The sequence below is a fragment of the Myxine glutinosa genome, chromosome 10 (assembly GCF_964187855.1).
Source record: "Myxine glutinosa chromosome 10, kmMyxGlut1.1, whole genome shotgun sequence".
Classification (NCBI taxonomy): Eukaryota; Metazoa; Chordata; class Myxini; order Myxiniformes; family Myxinidae; genus Myxine; species Myxine glutinosa.
Window position 1 is genome coordinate 11,179,755 of NC_136270.1, and position 22,989 is coordinate 11,202,743.

At 49.5% G+C, this 22,989-nt stretch overlaps 1 protein-coding gene across 1 annotated transcript in view; it reads left to right on the forward strand.

The window, feature by feature from the left end:
* Positions 1-22,989, forward strand: part of LOC137434247 (sodium bicarbonate cotransporter 3-like) — a 218,013-nt gene that overhangs the window by 157,219 nt on the left and 37,805 nt on the right. Inside the window, exons 13-16 of the mRNA XM_078785324.1 lie at positions 10,615-10,860; positions 11,010-11,103; positions 20,447-20,608; positions 21,466-21,579. Of these exons, the coding sequence (XP_078641450.1) occupies positions 10,615-10,860; positions 11,010-11,103; positions 20,447-20,608; positions 21,466-21,579 (616 nt within the window). The remainder of the gene's footprint in view (positions 1-10,614; positions 10,861-11,009; positions 11,104-20,446; positions 20,609-21,465; positions 21,580-22,989) is intronic.

The following is a 22,989-nucleotide window of genomic DNA, read 5'->3' on the forward strand; positions in this document are numbered from 1 at the left end:
GGTTCTCGGGACAACCCGCCGGATCTTCATGGCCTCTCAGGGACTTCGGTTGAGCACAAAAGGGGCGTGTCGATTGAAACTTGTGATAAAGGGACGCACGTTCCCGGACGTGTATCTCATGGTATTACCTGCGTTATGCGCTGACGTTCTGTTAGGACTTGATTTCCTTAAGCGGCATGGACGTTTGGAAATAGACTTTTGGAAATAGATGTCACGTCTTTTCGAAGCTGCTTTGGAATAGGATTTTGGAAATAGAGGTCACGTCTTTTCGAAGCTGCTCCATGCGCTCACGCTTTCGAAGCTAAGTGATATTTCTCAATTGTGTTTTTGTCGAAACTGTATCTATCTTTCGGTGTATGTACCGAAAGCGTATCTTTTGGAAAATTTTCGGTGCTAATTTTTCGTACATGTATACACAATCGTCGGTTAATGGTATCGAGTATTCTGCGGCCTAGTACTCGTAGGCTTAGACTACCATACCGTCTCCGACCTTGTGGTTTGTTTTTCTCTCAGCGATTCGTCGAATGCGCTGAAATTATTTTCGTTCTCTGTTTCGTACCAGTCGTTCACCCCGTACCTCCTTGTTTAATATCTGTACTCACAAAAAAAACAAAAAAAAACCCCAAAAAAAATTATTTCCTTCCCAGGTCTTATTCGTTTATTTGTTGTTCTTTTTGTTCGTTCGTTCTTCGTTCGCGATCACGCGGTTAGAAATGTATAATCTCTCCCCTGAACAACTATTTTCTCTCATATATTATAACACCCTTTTCTTCTTTTCCTACAAAAGGATGCTTTCGTCTTGCTCACCAAATCTATTCATTCCAAAAAATATATATAATACCATCTCTTACAGTTCCTCCTTTCTACATTCCATAAACTATCCAGAACTCCATCCCTCCTCCAGTGTCCTCAAACGTATTTTTGACTCGAAGGTCTCAAACTCATTTTGCAAAAAATGTTCGTTTCCCATGAATCGTACACTTTTCAAAATCCAATCTCACCCCTCCCCTCCAAATCCTCCCCATCACCCATCCCTTTCAAATCTCCCCCCTTGCCCCTTCCCTCCCCTCCCTCCTAAACTCCTCCCACACCCCTCCCCTCCGAGACTCTCCCTCGCTCCTCCCCTCCTAGACTCCCCTCTCACCCCTCCTCAAAGCATCCTCCCTGCTTCTTCCTCCTTCCAACTTTCACCTTCATCTCCCCAAACCTTCTGCCTTGCTCTTCCCCCTCCTCAAATAACACCTCACTGTGCCTCACCCAATCTCTATCAAACCTTTTGTCCGCCCATTCTTCCCTTTCTCCAAGCTATTCTGAAATCTCTGACACACCTTCAACAGCTCTCCCTACCTCTTCCTCCTCTTCCACATCTTACCCTACCCCTCCCCCCCCCCCCCTGTTCTGGACCCGATGCTCCCCCTTCCTCTTCATTAACGGTATGGACCTCAAACATCCGGGGCCTTCGCTCAAACTTGACTGACCTCTCCATACAGGTTGCTTCTGACAAACCAGATGTGATCTGCTTAACAGAAACTTTCCTCCTTCATGATGTCTCTGATGCCTTGGTATCTCTCCCAGGTTACTCCCTCCTCCGGTATGATAGACCTGAGCCTCGTCCTGGAGGTGGGGTTGCTATCTTTATAAAAAACTCTCTTCCTCACTCGCCCTCTACTGCCCTCTCTCCACCTCACCCCCAGGAATACCTTTGGCTACGGCTTCCCCTTTGCTCCCACCTTTTGTTCATATGTGTGTTGTACCGTCCACCAATCAGCGATGACTCCATCTACATCTCACTGTCTGATAATATGGACCAACTTCTATCTACCCATCCCAACTCTCTCTTCCTCATATGTGGTGATTTCAATTGTCACAATGCCAGTTGGCTGGGTGTGGGTACCTCTCTCACCAGCCATGGCTCTTCAGCAAAGGACTTCTGCGACTCACTGGGACTGACACAATCTGTCAATTTCCCGACCCGGATCTCAGTCAACGGAGCATCTTCTCTTCTGGATTTGGTTATGACAAACTTCCCTGAAAATGTCTGCTGCTCTTCTTCTGCTCCAATCGGCTCATCTGATCATGTGCTTGTCAAAGTGGACATCTCTCTGACCATTCTCAGAGAGCCTCCTCAGCGTCGACGAGTCTGGCATTTCACTCAGGCCAACTGGCACGGTCTTCAAGCAGCCATCAATCATCTGGACTGGTCTCCCATCTCTACCGCCTCTGACATCAACTCATCCTGGGAATTCTTCCAAAGTAAATTGCTCTCTCTCATGCACAGATTTATACCATCTCGTCTTCAGTTGTCATACCCTTCCTCCCATCCATGGTACACGGAATCTTGTGGTGAGGCTGTTGCCCTGAAACAACTTGCTTTCGTCTCCTGGAAAGCAAATCCAACAGAAGGAAATCTCATTTCCTTTCACAAAGCCCGAAACAAGTGTGTGTCCACCCTCAGGAGAGCCAGGAAACAATATCTCACCATTCTCAAGACCGAACTCTCTTATCTGTCTCCCTCTTCCAAATCCTGGTGGCGTCTGGTCAAATCTGTTTCTGGTGTTTGTTCCCCCTCCATCCCCTCCCTCACCTCAAACGGCTTAACGGCTGACTCCGCACGTGAAAAAGCTGAATGCCTCAACTCTGTGTTTGCCTCTAAATCTTGTGTCCCAAACCCATCCCTCTCTGTACCCACCGTACCCACCGTACCCAGTCGTACCCAGCTGCTCCTGGACTCTGTGTCCTTTCCTCCTGACAAGGTGGAAAAGTTTCTGTCAACCCTCGACTCTGATTCTGCAACTGGTCCTGACGGCATCAGCCCACGGGTCCTAAAATCATGTTCTTCTGCTCTTTCACTCCCTCTTTCTGTTCTCTTCACCCTCTCTTTTGCTCAAGGTCATCTGCCATCTGCTTGGAAATCAGCCAACATCACCGCTTTGCACAAAAAAGGTGCAAAAACAGATCCCAGCAACTACAGACCAATCAGCCTTCTCCCAATTATCAACAAAGTCATGGAATCTATCATTGCTTCAGATATTAAATCTTTCCTCTTCTCCAATGGCTTGATCTCTGATCATCAATTTGTTTTCAGACCTGGTCACTCTACTCTGGACATGCTGCTTCTGCTTTCTCAACAATGGATGGAGGTCCTCAACGCCAAACAGGAAATTAGAGCTGTCTCCCTTGACATTTCACGTGCCTTCGATACGGTCTGGCACCCTGCTCTGCTCTCCAAACTCTCCTCCTTTGGTATCCATGGAAATCTCCACGCATGGCTGGCGGACTTCCTCTCTGGTCGTAGTCAACGTGTGGCCCTGAATGGGTTTCTCTCATCTCCTCTTCCTGTTCAGGCTGGAGTTCCCCAAGGTAGTGTTCAGGGCCCTGTGCTTTTTCTGGTCTTCATCAATGATCTCTCTGACTCTCTTGAAAATCCTCTCTATCTCTTTGCTGACGACTCTACTCTCTGTCGCTCCATTCCTCATCCCTCAGATCGGCAGTCTGCAGCCTCCTCACTCTCTGCAGACCTGGACAAAATCACAGACTGGTCAAACAAGTGGAACATGTCTTTCAATCCTGACAAATCTCACACTCTTACAATGTCTCTCCGAAAGGACCGACTGGACAACCCTCCCATCTACTTTCTCAACAATCCTCTCCAAGAAGTTCTGTCGCTCAAGCTTTTGGGTCTCACTATCTGCCATGATCTTTCTTGGGAAAACCACATTTCCAAGCTGGCCTCCAAAGCCAGTCGCCGACTGGGCATCCTCCGTCGTGCGAAGTCCTTCCTTGGCACACCTGAGCTCCTCACCACATACAAGGCTTTCATCCGCAGCTCAATGGAATACTGTTCCCCCCTCTGGGCTGGTGCTCCTGCCTCACACCTTGCTCGGCTTCACGCTGTTGAGGCCAAAGCTTTCAGAATCATTGGAATCTCCTGCGATGTAGTCAACGCCGAGGGCCTTTCACTCACTCACCGCAGGCAGGTTGGTGGTCTTTCTGTCTTCTACCGACTCCTCTCCGGCCTTGCTCCCCCAGCTCTCTCTGTGCTCTGTCCCCCCAATATTCCTTCAGGTCGCACAAGATCTGCCTGCAACCCTCTTATGGTTAAACTGCCAAAGTCTAGGCTCTCTGCTCACCTTCACTCTTTCATGCCTCTTTTCTCCCGCCTCTGGAACAAACTCCCCCACTCCCTTCAATCCCACTCCTCCCTCCAGGTCTTTAAAACAGCTGTTCACCACCATCTCTTATCGTCCCCCATCGAAAACCTTGATCTTTTCTACCCCTGGTAATTCACCCCAGAGTCCTTGCAGTGTTCATATGTTTTAATCCTCTCCCACCTCCCCCCAAGTCCTCCCGATGTCCCTGCTCTCAAATGTTGTGTTTGTGTCCTTCTCCCTCTTCCCTTTCTCTTTTGTGTCCTTCCCCCTCTCTCCCCATCTTGTCTGCCGCTCCCCTTGTTTTTTGTGTTTTGTGTGTCGGTTTGTCTTTTTGTGTGATTAATGTTAGCTCTTTCACGAGCCTCGATCTTGTATGCAAAAAAAAAAAAAAAAAAAAAAAAAGACCGGTGGGCCGGACACGCTCGCTGTGTGCGCCCTCGCTCAAATGGACATGGAGCCACTCTCACTGTTCCCCAACCTGACCACTGATTGTACCCCTGTAGCCGTCAAATCGCGGCGCTACTCTCGCGCGGACGCGCAATTCATTGCGGAAGAAACGGCCTTGCTCTTAAAGGACGGTATTATAGAACACAGTAGGTCACCGTGGCGGGCCCAAGTCTTAGTGGTGCGGAGTGAGGCCCACCGCCGGCGCATGGTAATCGACTATTCGCAGACGATTAATCGTTTTACACAGCTGGATGCCTACCCCTTACCGGGGATGGACGCCCTGGTACGCCAGGTGGCCCTGTATTCCATTTATAGCACTCTCGATCTGCGTAGTGCGTATCATCAAGTCCCCATCTCTAGGGCTGATCGCGTCTTTACAGCCTTTGAATCGGGTCAGCGGTTGTACCAGTTCACGAGACTTCCCTTTGGGGTAACTAACAGAGTCGCTTGTTTTCAGAGGGCTATGGATGACCTCGTTGCGAAAGAGAATTTGACCGATGTCTTTGTCTATCTGGACAATCTTACGGTATGTGGGTATGAGCAGGAGCATCACGACGCTAATCTGAAACGCTTCCTCGAGGTCGCGCGGAAATATCGCCTAACCATGAATGCGGCTAAGTGTCGATACTCTCTACGCACGGTAGACCTTTTGGGGTACACCGTGACCCATGGCTCCGTCTCTCCGGATAAGGAGCGCCTGCGCCCTTTGCTCGATATGGCTCCGCCTAGCGATCGGGCTTCGCTGAAATGCGCTCTAGGGCTGTTCGCCCACTACTCAAAGTGGGTGCAAAATTTCTCCGCGAAGCTCCGCCCCCTCGTGGCCTGCGACACTTTCCCCATGGGCCCGGCCGCCCTGGCGGCCTTCGAGGGCCTTAAAGTCGACATCGCTGGCGCCGCTGTCGCGACGATTGACGAGAGTGCCTCTTTCGTTTTGGAGAGTGATGCCTCGGATCATGCAATAGCGGCGACTCTCTCCCAAGGAGGCCGCCCTGTGGCTTTCTTCTCGCGGACTCTCACCTCCGCCGAGCGGAGGCATTCGTCTGTCGAAAAGGAAGCGTACGCGATCGTCGAATCAATTCGGCGATGGCGGCCGTATCTGCTTGGGCGGAGTTTCCAAATCGTCACGGACCAACAGAGTGTTGCATTTATGTACGACACCTTACATGCTCAGCGCATTAAGAATGAGAAAATCACCCGTTGGCGTATCGAACTCGCCGACTTCTGCTACACCATCAAATACCGCCCGGGGAAGGATAACCTGGTCGCTGACGCCTTATCGAGGCCGGCCACTTGGGCGGGGGTTGTAACTTTGGAGGGGCTGCGCACTTTGCACGGCACTATGTGTCATCCCGGGGTAACGCGCTTCACGCATTTTGTGCGCGAGGGCAATCTGCCGTACTCGATTGAGGACATCCGCCGCATCTGCCGTGATTGCGCGATCTGTGCGGAACTCAAACCGCGTTTTTATAACCCTCCTATGGGGACACTCGTTAGGGCTACTAGACCGTGGGAGCGCTTGGCGATGGACTTCAAAGGGCCGCTGCCAATGTCGAGCAACTCTCGCTATCTGCTCACTATCGTCGATGAGTATTCCCGATTCCCCTTTGCTTACACGTGCGGGGATATGTCGGCTGCCACGGTTATTCGGTGCCTACAGAATTTGTTTTCTATGTTCGGGTATCCGGCCTACGTGCATACCGATCGGGGTGCGGTGTTCCTGTCCCAGGAGGTGAGGGGCTACTTGCTCCAGCATAATGTCGCTTCGAGCTACACCACCCCGTACCGGCCCCAAGCGAATGGGCAGATCGAACGCTTTAATGGGATTATATGGAGGGCCGTCATGCTAAGCCTTCGGACCCTCGGCCGAGACCTCGATAAATGGGCGTGGTCGCTACCTGCCGCTCTAAACTCGATCCGGGCTCTCCTATGTACTGCCACCAACCAGACTCCTCACGAACGACTGTTCCACCACCCTAGAAGCTCCGGCAGTATCCAATCTTTACCCAGCTGGCTCGCTGAACCGGGGCCCGCCTATCTCAAATGAGCGGTTCGCGCTAGCAAGTACGACCCCCTTGTTGACAAGGTGCAGGTCCTCCAGGCTAATCCCGAGCATGCTCGCGTGTTAACGGCGGATGGCCGCGAGTCTACTGTCTCCGTACGCCATCTCGCCCCATGTGGGGACGACGACAGGGATATCGACGAACCCGTCTACGAGTCTATGGACTCTACCGAAGCTTCCCCTATGGAACTACCACCGTTACTCCCGTCGTTCCCCACTCCCGTGCCCGAAGGCGCAGGGGCGCCCCCTCCGACTCCCACCTCCGGCGGCTATTCCGACGCGGGGGACTCCGGGCTTGGGGACGCCGTGCCCGGTAGATTCCGAACACGAACTGGCAGGGAAGTTCGCCGCCCCGACCGCTACGGGTGGACCGACTGACGTGGATTGACGTGACCCATTCGTTTATTGCTGATGCTTGCTTGCAACCTGCCGAGCGGCAGTATAGTTCTAACGGCGGGGAGAATGTAGTGAAATTATACCAAGGTGAGTGAACCCAGGGTGTGCTTGCTACAGAAGGGGCGTCTATAAGACCCGGGACAACCGGGGCGCGCGGACACTCCAGCGGAACTCACTGTGACATAGTCCTGTAGTTTGAATGGTATGTACGCCCCTAAATGCTGCGCTGACTGTCCTCTCTGTTGGACCATTGCTATATTGAATTGACCATTGCTCATGAAATACTCTGATTTTAATGCCTGTTGCATGCATGTATTCTTACAGGATGTACTACAGATCTAAATGATATTAAACCTACCCAGAGGTCAAGTCGTGTCTGAGCTTGATTTTCACGACAAGTCCTTTTAATTTTTACAAGATGCAAAGGAAGTAATTTTAATAGAGTGTAATAGCGCCCTCTGGTGTACATGTTGAACAGTGCCGAGTGGAAAGGGTACGAGCGCGAGTCCCTTCCAAGCTGCCGACGAGTCTACTTGTGTTTGGCATCTCTTAAAGATACCACAGTCATAAAAGTATTATCGGTACATAACACTACACCCGACCCACTTCAACAACATCAATCACCATCAAGAGACTGGTGACTTAACCAATGTCCCTTTATACTTATTTTATGTGTGCAATACACTAATACATTATATTATAGTGTAACAGTGGGAGTTGTTTTGCGAATGTTGGTGCTGGTGATCAAAAACTTGTCTGAAAGATACTGCACGGAGTGACCCACCTCCGTCTTCACCTCCGTCATTGCACGCATCACCACAACCATGAAAATTACAATGGCATCTCATGATTGCAATGCAGAGGAGGAAAAACACCTAAAACTGCATCACGGTGGCAATATGAATATGCTATTTTGATTACTCGTGTTTCATTGGTTCTTCTTCTTTAAGAGCCACAATAATTCCCATGTTCTTGTGGGGTTGGCTGGGGAATTTTTTTGTGGGGTTGGCTGGGGACTAAATAGTTCAGGGCAGGAATTTGAATTTTGACGATGGTGCTGGCGATAGCTTGCCTACTTTTTGTGAAGGACACCTTGGGAACTTAAACAATCGCCAACCCATTCTGGCAGACGGTACACCCAGTTTAATGGAAATCCGAGGGATGGCACACACATTGATCAATCACCCTGCCTATGAAACACCGGGATGACCGTTTAAGCTGGGCTGAGATTCAAACCCAGGCTAAACACCTGAGGCGAGTGTGTGTACCTCGAGGCCATCTTGCCAAGCCGACTATCAACATCTGGGAGTAAAATAATGCAAATATGGTTTAAAAAATTTCGCCAGTTTTGGACACAGAATAATTCGCTCGGACAATATTGTCAGCGTCATTATCCATGTTCTTCAACAGCATCTGCTGCCCAAGTAACTTATTTTTCAATATCTGTGCCTCGTCTTTCCATGCTTGTCCCTGAAATTTGTTTGTTGTAGGTAGTGTGTGTGTACTTTGAGCCATGTCTCTTGAGATTTTACGCATTGAAACACGCAACGCTCTCCGAGCATATAAAACACAGGTAAGAAACTGTCTGTTTGACGAAGAAACACTCTTCCATCCATTTTTCTTGCAACACTCAGCCTTCGTTGCCTAACTTTCTAGCCTTGCTCGAGGTCGACAGGACAGCTGGCCACCTCAACAGGACAGATGACTCCACCTCCCAGAGGTTGGTCGCCGACAAGTTTGTCTGGCATGGCCTCCGGAAGGCCGTCCGCGGCTGGACCAGGACGTGCCTCGCATGCCAGTGCGCGAAGGTGCACCGGCACACCCAAGCCCCATTGGCTCCGTTTACGGTGCCGGAACGTAGGTTCGACCACGTGCACGTGGACCTGGTGGGACCTCTGCCCCCCTCGCGGGGTTTCACCCATGTCCTGACAATGGTGGACCGCACCACCCGGTGGCCGGAGGCCGTGCCTTTGGCGCGACGACGGTGGCGGAAATCGCGCAGGCGTTCATCGCCACCTGGGTCGCCCGGTTCGGCGCCCCCTCGGACATCTCGTCCGACCGCGGCCCCCAGTTCACCTCGGAGCTCTGGGGGGCAGTCGCGCGGGGGCTCGGGGTCCAGCTGCACCGAACCACGGCCTACCACCCCCAGGCCAACGGCCTGTGCGAGCGGTTCCACCGCTCGTTGAAGGCCGCGCTCCGGGCCACCCTCTGCGACGGCGGCTGGGTCAACAGGCTCCCCTGGGTCCTGCTGGGCCTCCGGACGGCGCCCAAGGACGACCTGCGCGCATCCGCGGCGGAGTTGGTCTTCGGACAACCGCTGCGGGTGCCGGGCGAGTTCCTCCCCGACCCCACGGCACCATGGTCCGCGGCGCAGGAGTGCTCCGCAGTGCCGACGGCGCACCACGGGCACCCACCTACGCACGTCGCCCCGGAGCTTCGCACTGCGGAGTACGTCTTCGTCCGGCTCGACGCCCACCGGACACCACTGCGGCCCCCGTACGACGGGCCTTTCCGCGTGCTGGAGACCGGGGTGAAACATTTCACCTTGGACATCAGCGGTACTCCCGACCGCGTCTCAGTGGATCGCCTCAAGCCGGCCCACCTCGACGTGGACCACCCACCGACGGTGGCTCGGCCCCCGCGTCGGGGCCGCCCCCCTGCGGGTGAACCCCCGGCACTGCCCAGGCCCGCCGGCACGCCGCCCCCCGGTCCTGCACCCATCCCGGGTGCAGCCGGAGGCATCCCAGCTGGCATCCCTGCACCCCGGACGCCGCCAGTCGCCAGAGGGCGCTTCGGCTGGGTCATCCGTTTGCCCCGCAAACTGGCCCTCCAGGTGCGTGGGAATTCTGGGGGGGGGGGGGGGCGGGGCGCGTGTGGCGGACACGAAAGCTCACTGGCGTGATGGCATCATTCCGCGCACCAAGTGGGCGGCGGCCACGCCCGAGGGGTAGGCGTGGCCGCGGGATATACACCGGGCGCGCAGCCCGGAGCGCTCCAGTGCTACAGTGGAGCTCTTGTAATAAAGACTCTTTGAACTTACCGCGTTGTCCGCTTCCTCCTTGCTATACAAGTAGCGCGCGTAGCACCGCGCTTCAATAACCTATTATTCTCATCATTTTAACCTCATATTATTGTATCGATCCTTATTTGTCATGTTATACATCATAACTGCATATCTTGTCCAAAATTTTTTAAATAAGTGGTACTTTTTAATTCATTTTATTTATTTGTAGATGTTATTACAGTCATTGAATTTTTTTTTCAATATCTTGATTTTCATTTTATATTGTAAATCCTTCACAATTCAACTTCTGGCTGTGATGATTTGATAATAAAACCTTGAATCGGATTGAATTGAATTGTATAAAACAGTTGTTTTCTTTTTTTAAACTGTCGATTAAAGTAACTTGATTGTACTATAACTCTAGTATTATATTCTAACACGGCTGTGGTGCTTCTCATTCCCTTCTGCTGACTTTATCCTTCCTATCACATTTGTACATCAAAGCATTCTGGACCTTGTATGATAAGGATACCTTTCGACCTCCCCCCATACCACAGAGAGTACCATGTGTCATACTTGTCCCTACGAGCATGCATCGGCCTGTGGACCGCATTCTACTGCATCATTCTGGTAGCAACAGACGCTAGCTCTCTTGTCTGCTACATCACACGCTTCACCGAAGAGGCTTTCGCCTCCCTCATCTGCCTCATCTTTATCTACGAGGCTTTGGAGAAACTCGTCCACCTGGGTGTTACATACCCCATTCACATGCATGATGACCTGAACATGCTAACGCTGCACACGTATGTACTTTTGTCCTCTTGATGTTGTCACAGAGCCTCTTTTGGCTTGGTATTACACAAGGACAGAGCAGGGATGATGCTGCACATTAGCGTTCACTTTCAAAAACAAGCATCACCATACACTCAATCCACTTTATGATATATTGCAGATGCACCTGTGCACCACCTCAGGTCTCAAACGTGACTTGGAGTGGGACAAACCAAACAGTGGACACAATTGCCTGGGAAAATCTCACTGTCAGCGTGAGTCTCACAAACCAAGCTTGGTGAAGCAATGGTTGAGTCCTGCAGTTAATGCAGTTTAATTTTTAATATTGTCATATATATTGTGGTAATTTGTAACATTTAGAGACTTGTAGTTCCAACTTGCCCAAGGCTTTATTGACTATCTCTCTAAATGTTGAAAAAAAATATCTCGTCTCCTGGAATAGCAGGAAGGTAACATGACTGAGGAAAGAAAGGAAACATGCAAAGAATGGGATAACCGCTGGAGGTAACAGGCTTGGCAATGAATAACAAGCATTCTGAGTATTGTGCTGCAATACATGTCCCCTACCGGCAGTCTGTCGTCCGGAAAACTGTTGGCGAAATTACCAAAGTTCAAAGTGCCATAACTTTGTCAAAAAATGATCGAAACGTCGTGAAGTTCGAACTCGATCTGTAACTTATCATGTGGAAACCATGTACCAAGTTTGAAATCATTAGCGTTAAGAGTTTAGAAAAAAAAGTCCGGAAAACTGTTCTTTGTGTGACGGACGGACGGACGGACTGACTGACGGACGGACTGACGGACGGACGGACTGACAGACGGAGGGACGGAGTGCAAACCTATAGTCCCCTCCGGTGTACACCTGTAGGGGACTAATAAGATAAAGGAGGAGAGAGTGAGAAAGAGGAGAGAGGATGAACATCATAACCTGGGTGTATGAGAGCTTAGATTGGGGAAGTTAATTGGTGTTGAAAAGATCATGAGTAGAGTAATGAGGAAGACGTGAAATCGAGGTGCACTGCCACCTTGAAACCATGAAGGGAAGAGTGGGATTGCACCAAAGGAGCACAGTTGCACAAATGGGAGGAAAGATGAAAAAAGGATGGAAGTTAGCACTAACTCTGGAGTTTTGGAATTTAACAAAAAGGGGTTGTTGTGGAAAACCATTCAGGTCCGCACAACTTTTAGTCCAACGGTTTGGTTTAATTGCATTTAGATCATCACATCATTCCTGTAAGTAGAAATACACAATAAGCATACGATGCGACATCTCATAAAGCCATTCATATCAGTCAATGCAAGCAAGCTAGATATTCTATAAAGGCGTACCATTAACGAGGCTACCGATGTAACATGTCACAAGGGAGAAGTCTCGGAGCACTGACACAGCAACGGGTCTTATAGTCACGCCCCTAGTGGGGGACAACAATGACAGCGAGCAGCGAGCATCCCCACCCGGGTTCAGTACGGATACGATTTCACTACATTCACCCCCCGTCAGAATTATACGGCCGCGTGGCTAAAAGCGAGTGAGCGTCAGCATGGGCGCGGAGTATTAGTCGGCCCAACCGTAGCGGGCCGGGCGGCGAATTTCTCTGCCAGCACGCGTTCGAAATTCCCCGGGTACGGCGTCTCGTAACCCTGTATCCCCGGTGTCAGAGGCGTCAACAGGGTCGGGTGATGAAGGGGGTAACGCCAAGTCGTCGGACCCGGGCAGTCTCGACGGGGGGAGGGTCGGTGGACTGTCGGCGATGGGAGCGTCGGGAGAGGTCATAGTCTCATAGACGGGTTCGACTGGTTCGTCCGATTCCCTACTAAGGTCGTCGACCCCGCAAGGGGCAAGATGACGAACGGAGACAGTAGTCTCACGACCATCAGACGTCATCACACGAGCATGCTCAGGATTAGCCTGGAGAATCTGCACTTTGTCCACAAGGGGGTCGTACTTGCTCGCGCGAACTGCCCGTTTAAGGTAGGCCGGCCCGGGCCCAGCGAGCCAACTGGGCAAAGACCGTATACACCCCGAGCTCCTGGGGTGGTGGAAAAGACGCTCGTGGGGAGTTTGGTTAGTTGCCGTACTCAGGAGTGCCCGGATTGAGTTCAACGCCGCAGGTAGCGACCAAGCCCATTTATCGAGGCCCCGGCCGTGGGTCCGGAGATGGAGCATGACGGCCCTCCAGATAATCCCGTTGAAGCGTTCGATCTGCCCATTAGCCTGGGGTCTATACGGCGTGGTGTAACTAGACGCAACGTTGTTTTGGAGCAGATAGCCGCGCACCTCCTGAGACAAGAAGACTGCACCCCGGTCGGTATGGACATAGGCCGGGTAACCGAACATTGAGAACAAGTTCAGTAAGCAACGCATCACCGTGGCAGCAGTCATGTCCGCGCACATATAAGCAAAGGGGAATCGTGAGTACTCATCAACGATAGTGAGCAGATAGCGAGAGCCGCTCGACACCGGCAAAGGGCCCTTGAAATCCATCGCCAAGCGTTCCCACGGGCGTGTAGCCTTCACCAGAGTCCCCATAGGGGGGTTATAGAAACGCGGTTTGATTTCCGCGCAGATAGCGCAGTCGCGACAGATACGGCGGATATCGTCAATCGAGTAAGGGAGATTCCCACTCCGCACGAAATGAGCGAAACGCGTTACGCCGGGATGGCCCGCAGTAGCATGCAGCACCCGTAGGCCCTCCAACGAGGTGATACCAGCACATGTAGTGGGGCGCGATAAGGCATCGGCGGCCTGGTTATCCTTCCCTGGGCGATATTTGATGGTGTAACAGAAGTCGGCGAGTTCGATACGCCAGCGAGTGATTTTCTCGTTCTTAATGCGCTGGGCGTGTAAGGTGTCGTACATGAACGCAACGCTTTGCTGGTCCGTGATGATTTGGAAGCTCCGCCCGAGTAGGTACGGGCGCCATCGCCGAATAGACTCGACGATCGCATACGCTTCCTTTTCAACGGACGAGTGCCGCCGCTCAGCGGAGGTAAGAGTCCGTGAAAAGAAAGCCACGGGACGTCCCCCTTGGGAGAGGGTCGCCGCGATGGCCTGATCCGAGGCGTCACTTGCGAGGACGAACGAGCCGCTCTCGTCAATGGTTGCTACGGCGGCTCGGGCGATGTCGGTCTTAAGTCCTTCAAAGGCCGTCAATGCGGCCGAACTCAGGGGAAAGGTGTCGCAGGCCACAAGGGGGCGAAGTTTCGCGGAGAAATTTTGCACCCATTTGGAGTAATGGGCGAACAGCCCAAGGGCGCGTTTCAGGGAAGCCCGATCGCAGGGAGGGGCCATGTCGAGCAAAGGTCGCAGACGTTCCTTATCCGGAGAGACAGAGCCATGGGTCACGGTGTACCCCAGAAGATCTATGGTGCGTAGGGAGTATCGGCACTTATCCTCGTTCATAGTTAAGTGATACCGTTGCGCGACCTCAAGGAAGCGCTTCAGATTAGCGTCATGGTGCCCTTGGTCATATCCACAAACCGTAAGGGTATCGAGGTAGACGAAAACATCGGTTAAGTGCTCCCGCGCAACGAGGTCATCCATGGCCCTCTGGAAACAAGCGACCCCGTTCGTCACCCCAAAGGGCAATCGTGTAAATTGGTACAACCGCTGCCCCGACTCGAAAGCGGTATAGATACGATCCGCCCTAGAGATAGGGATCTGGTGGTACGCACTACGGAGATCGAGAGTACTATAGACCGAATACTGGGACACCTGTTGCACTAGCGCGTCCATCCCCGGAAGGGGGTAGGCATCCAGCTGTGTAAAGCGGTTAATCGTTTGGGAATAGTCGATTACCATGCGTTTGCGATGGGCCTCACTGCGCACCACTAAGACCTGGGCACGCCACGGCGACCTACTAGGTTCTATGATGCCGTCTTCCAAGAGCTGAGTCGTTTCGTCCGCAATGAATTGCATGTCCGCGCGGGAGTAGCGTCTCGATTTTACCGCGACAGGGGTACAGTCGGAGGTTAGATTGGGGAACAGCGAAAGCGGACGGACGTCCATTTGCGCTAGGGCGCACACCGTTAGCGCGTCGTCCGCCCCCACAACAAGAGTGTCAGGCCCACCGAACTCCATTACCAGACGTCCATGCAGCTTAAGAAAATCGTGTCCTAGCAGAATATCAGCACATAATGCGGGTAAAACCATAAGGTGTACATCAGGGAAAACCCGTCCCTTTAGCACTAGTTTCAATCGGCATTCCCCTTTTGTGCTAAGCCGGAGTCCCTGGGATGCCATGAAGATCCGTCGTGTAGACCGCCCGATCCGCCATCCATGCCTGAGCACAAGTCGCTGGTCGATAAAACTATCCGTAGATCCGGTGTCCACCAAGGCCTGAACACAATGGCCCTCAACCATAAGGGGAATAAGGGCTTGAGCCAGGCCAGACGAGGCAGCTGGGAGCGGGACTGAGCCCCCCGAATGGGTCGGACCAGCCTCGCGGGTGGATCCTACACCAGCAGCAGTTTTGCGATCGTGGCCGGAGTCTGCGTTGACCATGGGGAATCCATTATCGTCATCAGAGGGCTTTCCCCAGCATTCCGGTGTTTCGCGATTCAAAATCCGATGAGAAAAGGCCTCAGTAGTATTTGACATCGCCTTTTGACACTCCTGGCAGATAAAGGCTTCCGTTGTAGCCGAAATCGCCTTTTTCGTTTGGTCGCTTTGACAAAAGGCTTCCGTAGTATTCGAAATCGCCTTTTTCGTTTGGTCGCTTTGACAAAAGGCTTCCGTAGTAGTATTCGAAATCGCCTTTTTCGTTTGGTCGCTTTGACAAAAGGCTTCCGTAGTATTCGAAAGCTGTTTCTTCCCTTGCGTGGCTCGAGGTTTGGCCAAGGACGCGGCCTTTGTCCCCGATGGAGAATGAGACGGTGGTGGCTTTCCGGTGGCGCCAGTCAAGGTTGTCTGAGCGCCCAGCGGGCCGCAGCGAGGGGCCCTCCCCTTCGAAGACGGGTAAGGCGCTGGGCTCGTGGGTTCTGCTACAAGCCCGTTCAAGGTTGCCGCGCCTGCGCGACCGCGGCTGCGCGAGTCGAAGGGCCGCGAGCCGCGTGCCGATTTCTTGCACACTTTCGCGTAATGTCCCTTTAGCGAGCACAAATGGCAAATAGCGTCACGTGCCGGACACACGACTCGGGCATGACGAGGCCCTCCACAAAAAAAACATGCGGCCCCGCGCAAGGCCTTGGGTCTGCTGGTCGTAACGGCAGCTGTCAGGGTAGGGTCATCCTCCGGAGCATCCCGGAGTTCAGCAGGCGGATCCACGTCCTCGTCAGTGGTCCTCTCCGGCCGGGCGTGTAGTGAGGTGCCCGCCAAAAGGCGCGTGCGATCATAGGCGTTCGATTGCATCCGCGCTTCAGTATACACCGTCGCTTGCTCAACCGCCGTAGCGAAGGTCAGGTCGGTCTTCTCCAAGAGTTTGAGACGTAGTTCCTGAGAGGAGACCCCTGCTATGAAGGCATCTAAAAGTCGATCATCTTTAGCCTGCTCGGGAGTCCGTGGCTGGGCGCTGTCCAGCATGAGCTGCCGGAGCTCCTGGGCGTAATGATCCATAGGCTCGTTGGGTTGCTGCCGTCGCGTCTGCAGCAAATAACGCGCATACACAGGGCTTTTTTCTTTTATATAAAGCCGCTTGAGCTCCGCGACGGTAAGATCATACGTCGTGCATTGAGCGACCGCGTGGTAGACCCGGTAGTCGATTTTTGAGTGTAATATTGCCAGCTTCGCGGCAGGCGTCGGAGCGGTATCAGGCTCATTAAAGAGATGCTCCAGTTGCTTGAGCCAGTGCTTGAGTTGCAAGCCTCCGTCCGTGGCTTGTGGGTCGGCGCTGAAAATGGACACCGTCAACGTCTTGTTGCCAGCCATGTCAGCAGATCGTAAATGCAATTAAGTGTTGTGGAAAACCATTCAGGTCCGCACAACTTTTAGTCCAACGGTTTGGTTTAATTGCATTTAGATCATCACATCATTCCTGTAAGTAGAAATACACAATAAGCATACGATGCGACATCTCATAAAGCCATTCATATCAGTCAATGCAAGCAAGCTAGATATTCTATAAAGGCGTACCATTAACGAGGCTACCGATGTAACATGTCACAAGGGAGAAGTCTCGGAGCACTGACACAGCAACGGGTCTTATAGTCACGCCCCTAGTGGGGGACAACAATGACAGCGAGCAGCGAGCATCCCCACCCGGGTTCAGTACGGATACGATTTCACTACAGGGGTTATATGAAGACAGCATGCATCCTGCAGGACTTGGGAACAGTATAAATGAACCCTTCATAAGAGGGTTGAAAGATGAGAAACAGACAGGACAGGCAGAAAACAGAGGCCACAACCTGTCTATGATTCGAGAGCCGCTGCCCTTGTGCTACTGCTTCGTTTTGTGAGCTACCAATGATGTTGAGTTATTTGTGTTCCACACCATCCCGGAGAGAGGGAAAAATCAGGGCCATTGGTCTAGAGGGTAAATAATTATTCCATTGAGGCCTTAGAGGTCATGAGAAAAAGGCCCTGAAGGTCATGATAAGTTCAGATTTACGAAGGAAGGACCTGGCATGACAGAGGATGCCCATGCTGATATTGGAGGCCAGTTTAGATACATAATCTGCTCAGAGGTTGTCATGACTGATAAGGCCTAGCAGCTTTAGGGATTCAACTTCCTTCAGTGGTTAATTGTGGAATTATATCGATGGGTTAATGGCATAATCCTTCGAGTGAGACAGAGTAAGTGTATGAGATTTGCCTGGATTGAATGCCAACTTCCATTTATCAGACCATTATCTCACCCTTTATAGGTTTTTCCAGTGCACCAGAATGGTCGCTTAAGTTTATGAGGAACAAGGGAACTCCAGCCTTTATGGGGAGAGGAGATGACAAAATTCCGTTTGGGCCAATTGTTGACTGCACGAGTGGATGAAGTTGGCAAGCCTGGAATGATGGTGGCCTTGTGTGCCACATGCAGAAAACTTGCAAGCCTGAGTGGATGCCCGATTGTCGAATACCCTCGACAAGTCCAGAGTCTCTGGATAAGACGTCATCAAGATGCAGGTCTCCATCCATTGTTGAGAGAAAAATCAACATTATGTCAAAATTGAGTGACCCGGAATCCAAACTGATAATCAATCAATTGGGTTTTTTGAGAAGATGAAAGATTTGCTTTCAGCAAAAAATGATCGTTTCCATGAACGTGCTTGAAACTGGGAGTAGATTTGCTATTCTGTCGTTGATGGGATCTATTTTTCAACCCTCTGTGTATTGAAGCGAGGATGGCTCTCATCCGAGCTGACGGCAGGTGACCTAAGGTGAAGGACAGACAGACCTAAGAGAGCAGACGGACTAGAAGTAGAGCAGCATTGCAATCATACCCATGTTTCATTAGATCCAAAATGAAATTACGTGTAATGAAAATTCCAAAAATAGACGTGTACTTCTCGAGACCCATATTTTTGAAGGGTTCATATTACCATGCTCTCCCCTATAAATGTAGTCTTTATGTGAAATATGAAATATAAATACAAGATATAATTTCCTTCCTGACACTTGTTTTTGTTTTTGCAAGTCTACATGACAACTCACACTGCACTTTTCAGACGTAGCCAGATGTACCCTATTTTTTTGGTTTCAAGATTGTAAAAGTGCAATGAAAAAAATTTCAAGCAATATTGTGCGCTTTAGGTTTTATTATCACACTTTTTTTAAAAACCATATTGCATTTATCGAGGCCCATATTTGAAAAAATTGTTGATTCGAGCCTCTCATTTGTGTTCTCAAAAAAAGTTCGAGCCTCTCACCACTCGATGTGGCCCAAATCTGCCACTCCAAAGTGTGATGCCTTGTATTGGGGTAGGAAATTCTTTCTACTTGTTCACAAAATGTGGGTAACTCTAAGTTGGTGTGAATTGCGTAATAGGCCTGTGGGACGGAGCACAAATAGCCCAAGATCTCTCGGGAAATGCCATCCTGCAGCAAAAATCTGGGTCTTCCCATAACTTTTAATTAACGTGCAAAACGAAAATTGCCAAGAGGTGACTTTATCACCTCCTATATTCAGTTCCCCGTCGCAAAACCGTATTATATCAACAATTTTTTCAAGTTGCAATTTTATGACCTTTGGTAACCTTAAATGAAGCTGTTAAAGTAAGAAATTTCCCAATACTGTACATGCATTCCAGGATGCTGGCAGGATAGCTTAGAGGTATGTGCACTTGCCTTTCGATTGGCCCTCCTGGGTTTGAATTTCGATCCAGCTATAATCTTTCCACCTTTTGTTGTGCGCATTGCGTGATGCATATATGTCTACACCATCCATCGGAAGGATGTTAGGTCAGAGGATACGTCTGCAAGCACCAGTCGTTGGTGGATGTTAAAGATCCTATGGTGTCTTGCTCGAAGAGTAGGCGAGTTATTGCCGGCACCCTGACTAAATTCTAAATTCCCGCTGCTTTCGGTCGAATATGCTGCGACTAAGTGGCAATCTGTCCAGAATTCGTTCTCACCTTGAAGCGTTTCTCAACTTCGCAGTGGCCCAAATCTCTGCCATGAGTATAGACCCTCATTCAAAATTCAACCAATCAATCAATAATCGGTTTATTACAAAAAGATTTTCACAGCCATAGGCTGAATTGCAGTCAATTTACAAATATTGCAGGAAGAAGAACAAAAAAATAATAATGGCTCAAATATAAAATGTCAAATAAATAAGATAAAATTGCCGTCAAACCAAGAAAATATCACAGATATCCAACAAAACACAATAGGCGTCAAACTCATTATTAACACAAGGACCTCATCCAATTCTTATTCAAAATGGAGGTTAAAAGGGGATGGGGCTGCACTTCTAGGGGTTGGTTCGACATCTAATAGTAGATAACATGTCAGAGTTCCTTAAGTTATTGTTCCTAGGTGGGGGGAGCCAATCTCTGTGCATGTTTGATTTTAAAAGTACATTGCCAAAATTGAGGGAGAGCTGTTCGAGCCTCTCAGAAAGAACAGAAATATTAAGTACCTGACAAATGTCTGCACAAGGTTTGGTTCTACAAAGGTCACTACAGAGAATTATACGAAACGCTTTCCATTGCAATTTCTCCAAACATTCCTTCTGGGCTTTCGTTAAGCCACAAAACCATGTGGGTGATGCATATTCCATAGTGGGTCTAACATACTGTGATTATATACTGTTATTGAATCAGAAACAGGGATATTAGAACGTTTCAGGTGCCGCAAAAAAGTAGAGTTTTCTGTTGAAGGTTTTACATATGGCCTGAACTTGAGTGTCCCATTTCAAGTTTTATTGCACATGGATGCCTAACAGTTTAACACAATCTGTTTGATTAATAGCTGAGTCTCCCATATGAAAACTAGGCACCTTTGCCGGAAGTCTTCGAAAACATGTAATCATGACTTGGCATTTAATAGCATTGAGATTCATATTGTTTTTAAATGACCATTTTTGGAGATAGTCAAGTTGTTGCTTGGAGACAGTCAATACCACAAAATTTGTACTGAATATGGTTTATTGCAGAACATTAATTTTGTTTCCACATTTGTGTCATCAATAACGGTCTTTCTGTTTTGTGCGTTGTCTGCAGGACTGCAAGATGCTCAAAGGTGAGTTTGTTGGAAATGCATGCAGCCAGAAAGGTCCATATGTGCCAGACGTGCTTTTCTGGTCGGCCATCCTCTTCTTTTCCACTTTCTTCCTGTCTGGGTTCTTGAAACGTGTTAAGACCACTCGTTACTTTCCCACAAAGGTGAGTGATTCCATTTCCAAACATAATGACAAATGTACATTTTGAGAGTCAGAGAAAGGCACCATGAACATCAAAGAAGTAGAAGATATTACATGAAGAGTAAGAATAAAGCTTACCCTAACAAATTGAGATGCTGTGTTATGGTTGAGGCATTTGGATCTAGAATGAAAGGTGACAACCAGATTAGGAGCCCCCTATTTATGCTTCCACAAGTGGGTGGATTTGGGGAGTTGAAGGGGTTTCTGAATGGTGCATATATGGTGTGCACAAGGGGAAAAGGGGTGACAATAAGTTGGATACTTACAAAAACAAGCACTATATTATATATATATATATATATATATATATATATATATATATATATATATATATATATATATATATATATATATATATATATATATATATATATATATATATATATACAATGCATTCAGAAAGTATTCAGACCCCTTCACTTTTTTCACATTTTGTTATGCTGCAGCCTCATGCTGAAATCGTTTAAATTCATTTTTTTCCCCCTCATCACTCTACACTCTATCAACTATCGGTATATATTTACAAAAAATACTTATGTTTGCACGACTCATGTTTTGAGGAGGAAAGAAGCCTTGCATTTTTATTTATTTTAACAAAACAATGATTTCATTGCTTTGTACTTGCTCATTAAAAATTCATAATGCTGACCAACATTTATTTAAGCTTTCGCAGGCTTCATTTCGATACGATTGTACTTCTATTTGAACTCAAGCAACTGAAATTGATTAAAAATTACAACAGGCAATATAATTTTAAAATGACATTTGCTTGGAAACAAACCTGTCGATAAGAGCTGCTCATTTTGTTTCTATCACCAGGTCCGTGCGATAATCAGTGACTTTGCTGTGTTCCTGACCATCCTGTCAATGGTTTTACTTGATTACCTTGTCGGTATCCCTTCCCCCAAGCTCAAGGTTCCCAGTGTTTTTAAGGTAACGTCATCCCACTCATCCTTCTCTGCTTTGTGTAGAAACATAGGTTGTTTATTAGGTACTATTGAGCTAGGTAAGCTATTATTGGTATTGTTGAGGCAACACCACCGTCTATGTATGAACACGGACGCCATGCTACCATTGCTGTGCTCTATTCAAATTATGAAATTATTTTATCAAACAGACCACTCGGTTAAATTATTGGATCTTCACAAATGTTTCATACATTCATTATATATATATATATATATATATATATATATATATATATATATATATATATATATATATATATATATATATTGTTACGGACACGGCTTAGATGTTATGATGGGCCGAGCGGAATGGCCGCCGTGTTCGCACAGTTTACCCGATTACCCCCAACTCACCCGATTCCACTCGAACGTTGGCCAAATCGCGCTACGCTAAATCAATGATGGAAAGGACACAACGACTGGGATAAATGAAACGACGCAAGGGGTACAGTTCTCAAGACCTCCGGAGGAGGATATAATTAGTGGGGGAGAAAAGGGGTAGATTACAAGGTAATGAGGTAAAGACACAGAAGAGATAGGCACTTAGACACAATCTTATCTATCCCAGACAGACCACAGACAAACGGAACAAGACTGACTTACACAGGGATTGATGGCAGGGAAGGACAGGCAGTCGATAGCACAAGGTGCACCTTGGCTCAGGGACAGAATCAAGCACGGTCCAGTCCAGAGATGCGGGGAGGTGTCACAGCGCTCGGAGGTGGCGTCCTTCTCTCTGAGGGCGCATCTGACGTCACCTCCCTCTTCCTGCGCATGCTCAGCGGGGAGTGACACGCCCTCGGCTCATTGGCTCCGCCCCAGATGGGATCGGTCCGCCGCTTCTATTGGGTGCGGGGGTTACCGGGCTCCGCCCTTGACGAGAAGCTGACAGCGAGCCCCTACTTGGTAACCCCGTCGAGCACATGCTCGATGGCGGCTCGTTGGAAAGGCCTGGTGCACTCCCAACACCCCCTACCAACCAAGCCGGAGTGAGGACGCACACTCCCCGCGCCGCCACCGCTGTTGTTGTTGTTGTTGTTGTTGTTGACCCGTGAGGAAGAGCTGCGGGGAGGTATTGGGAGGTCCTAAACTTCCTAACGGTGCCATACAATCACATTCTGGTGCAACGAAGAGTCAGAATTAATGGAAACGAGTCCTTAACTGACATAGACTAAGAATAACTAGCAAGATGTCCTATAGTTGTCTACGTGAGATGCGGTGGACCTGGATGCGACATTTAATGGGGGAAATAGGGGGAGGTCGGGTCTACAGAGTGTTGTTTACAGAAAATGGGACTAGGGAATGGGGGATTGGGGATAGTTGGGAAGTATGGAGGAAATACGGGAATATTTACAAGCGGATATGGATGGATGCC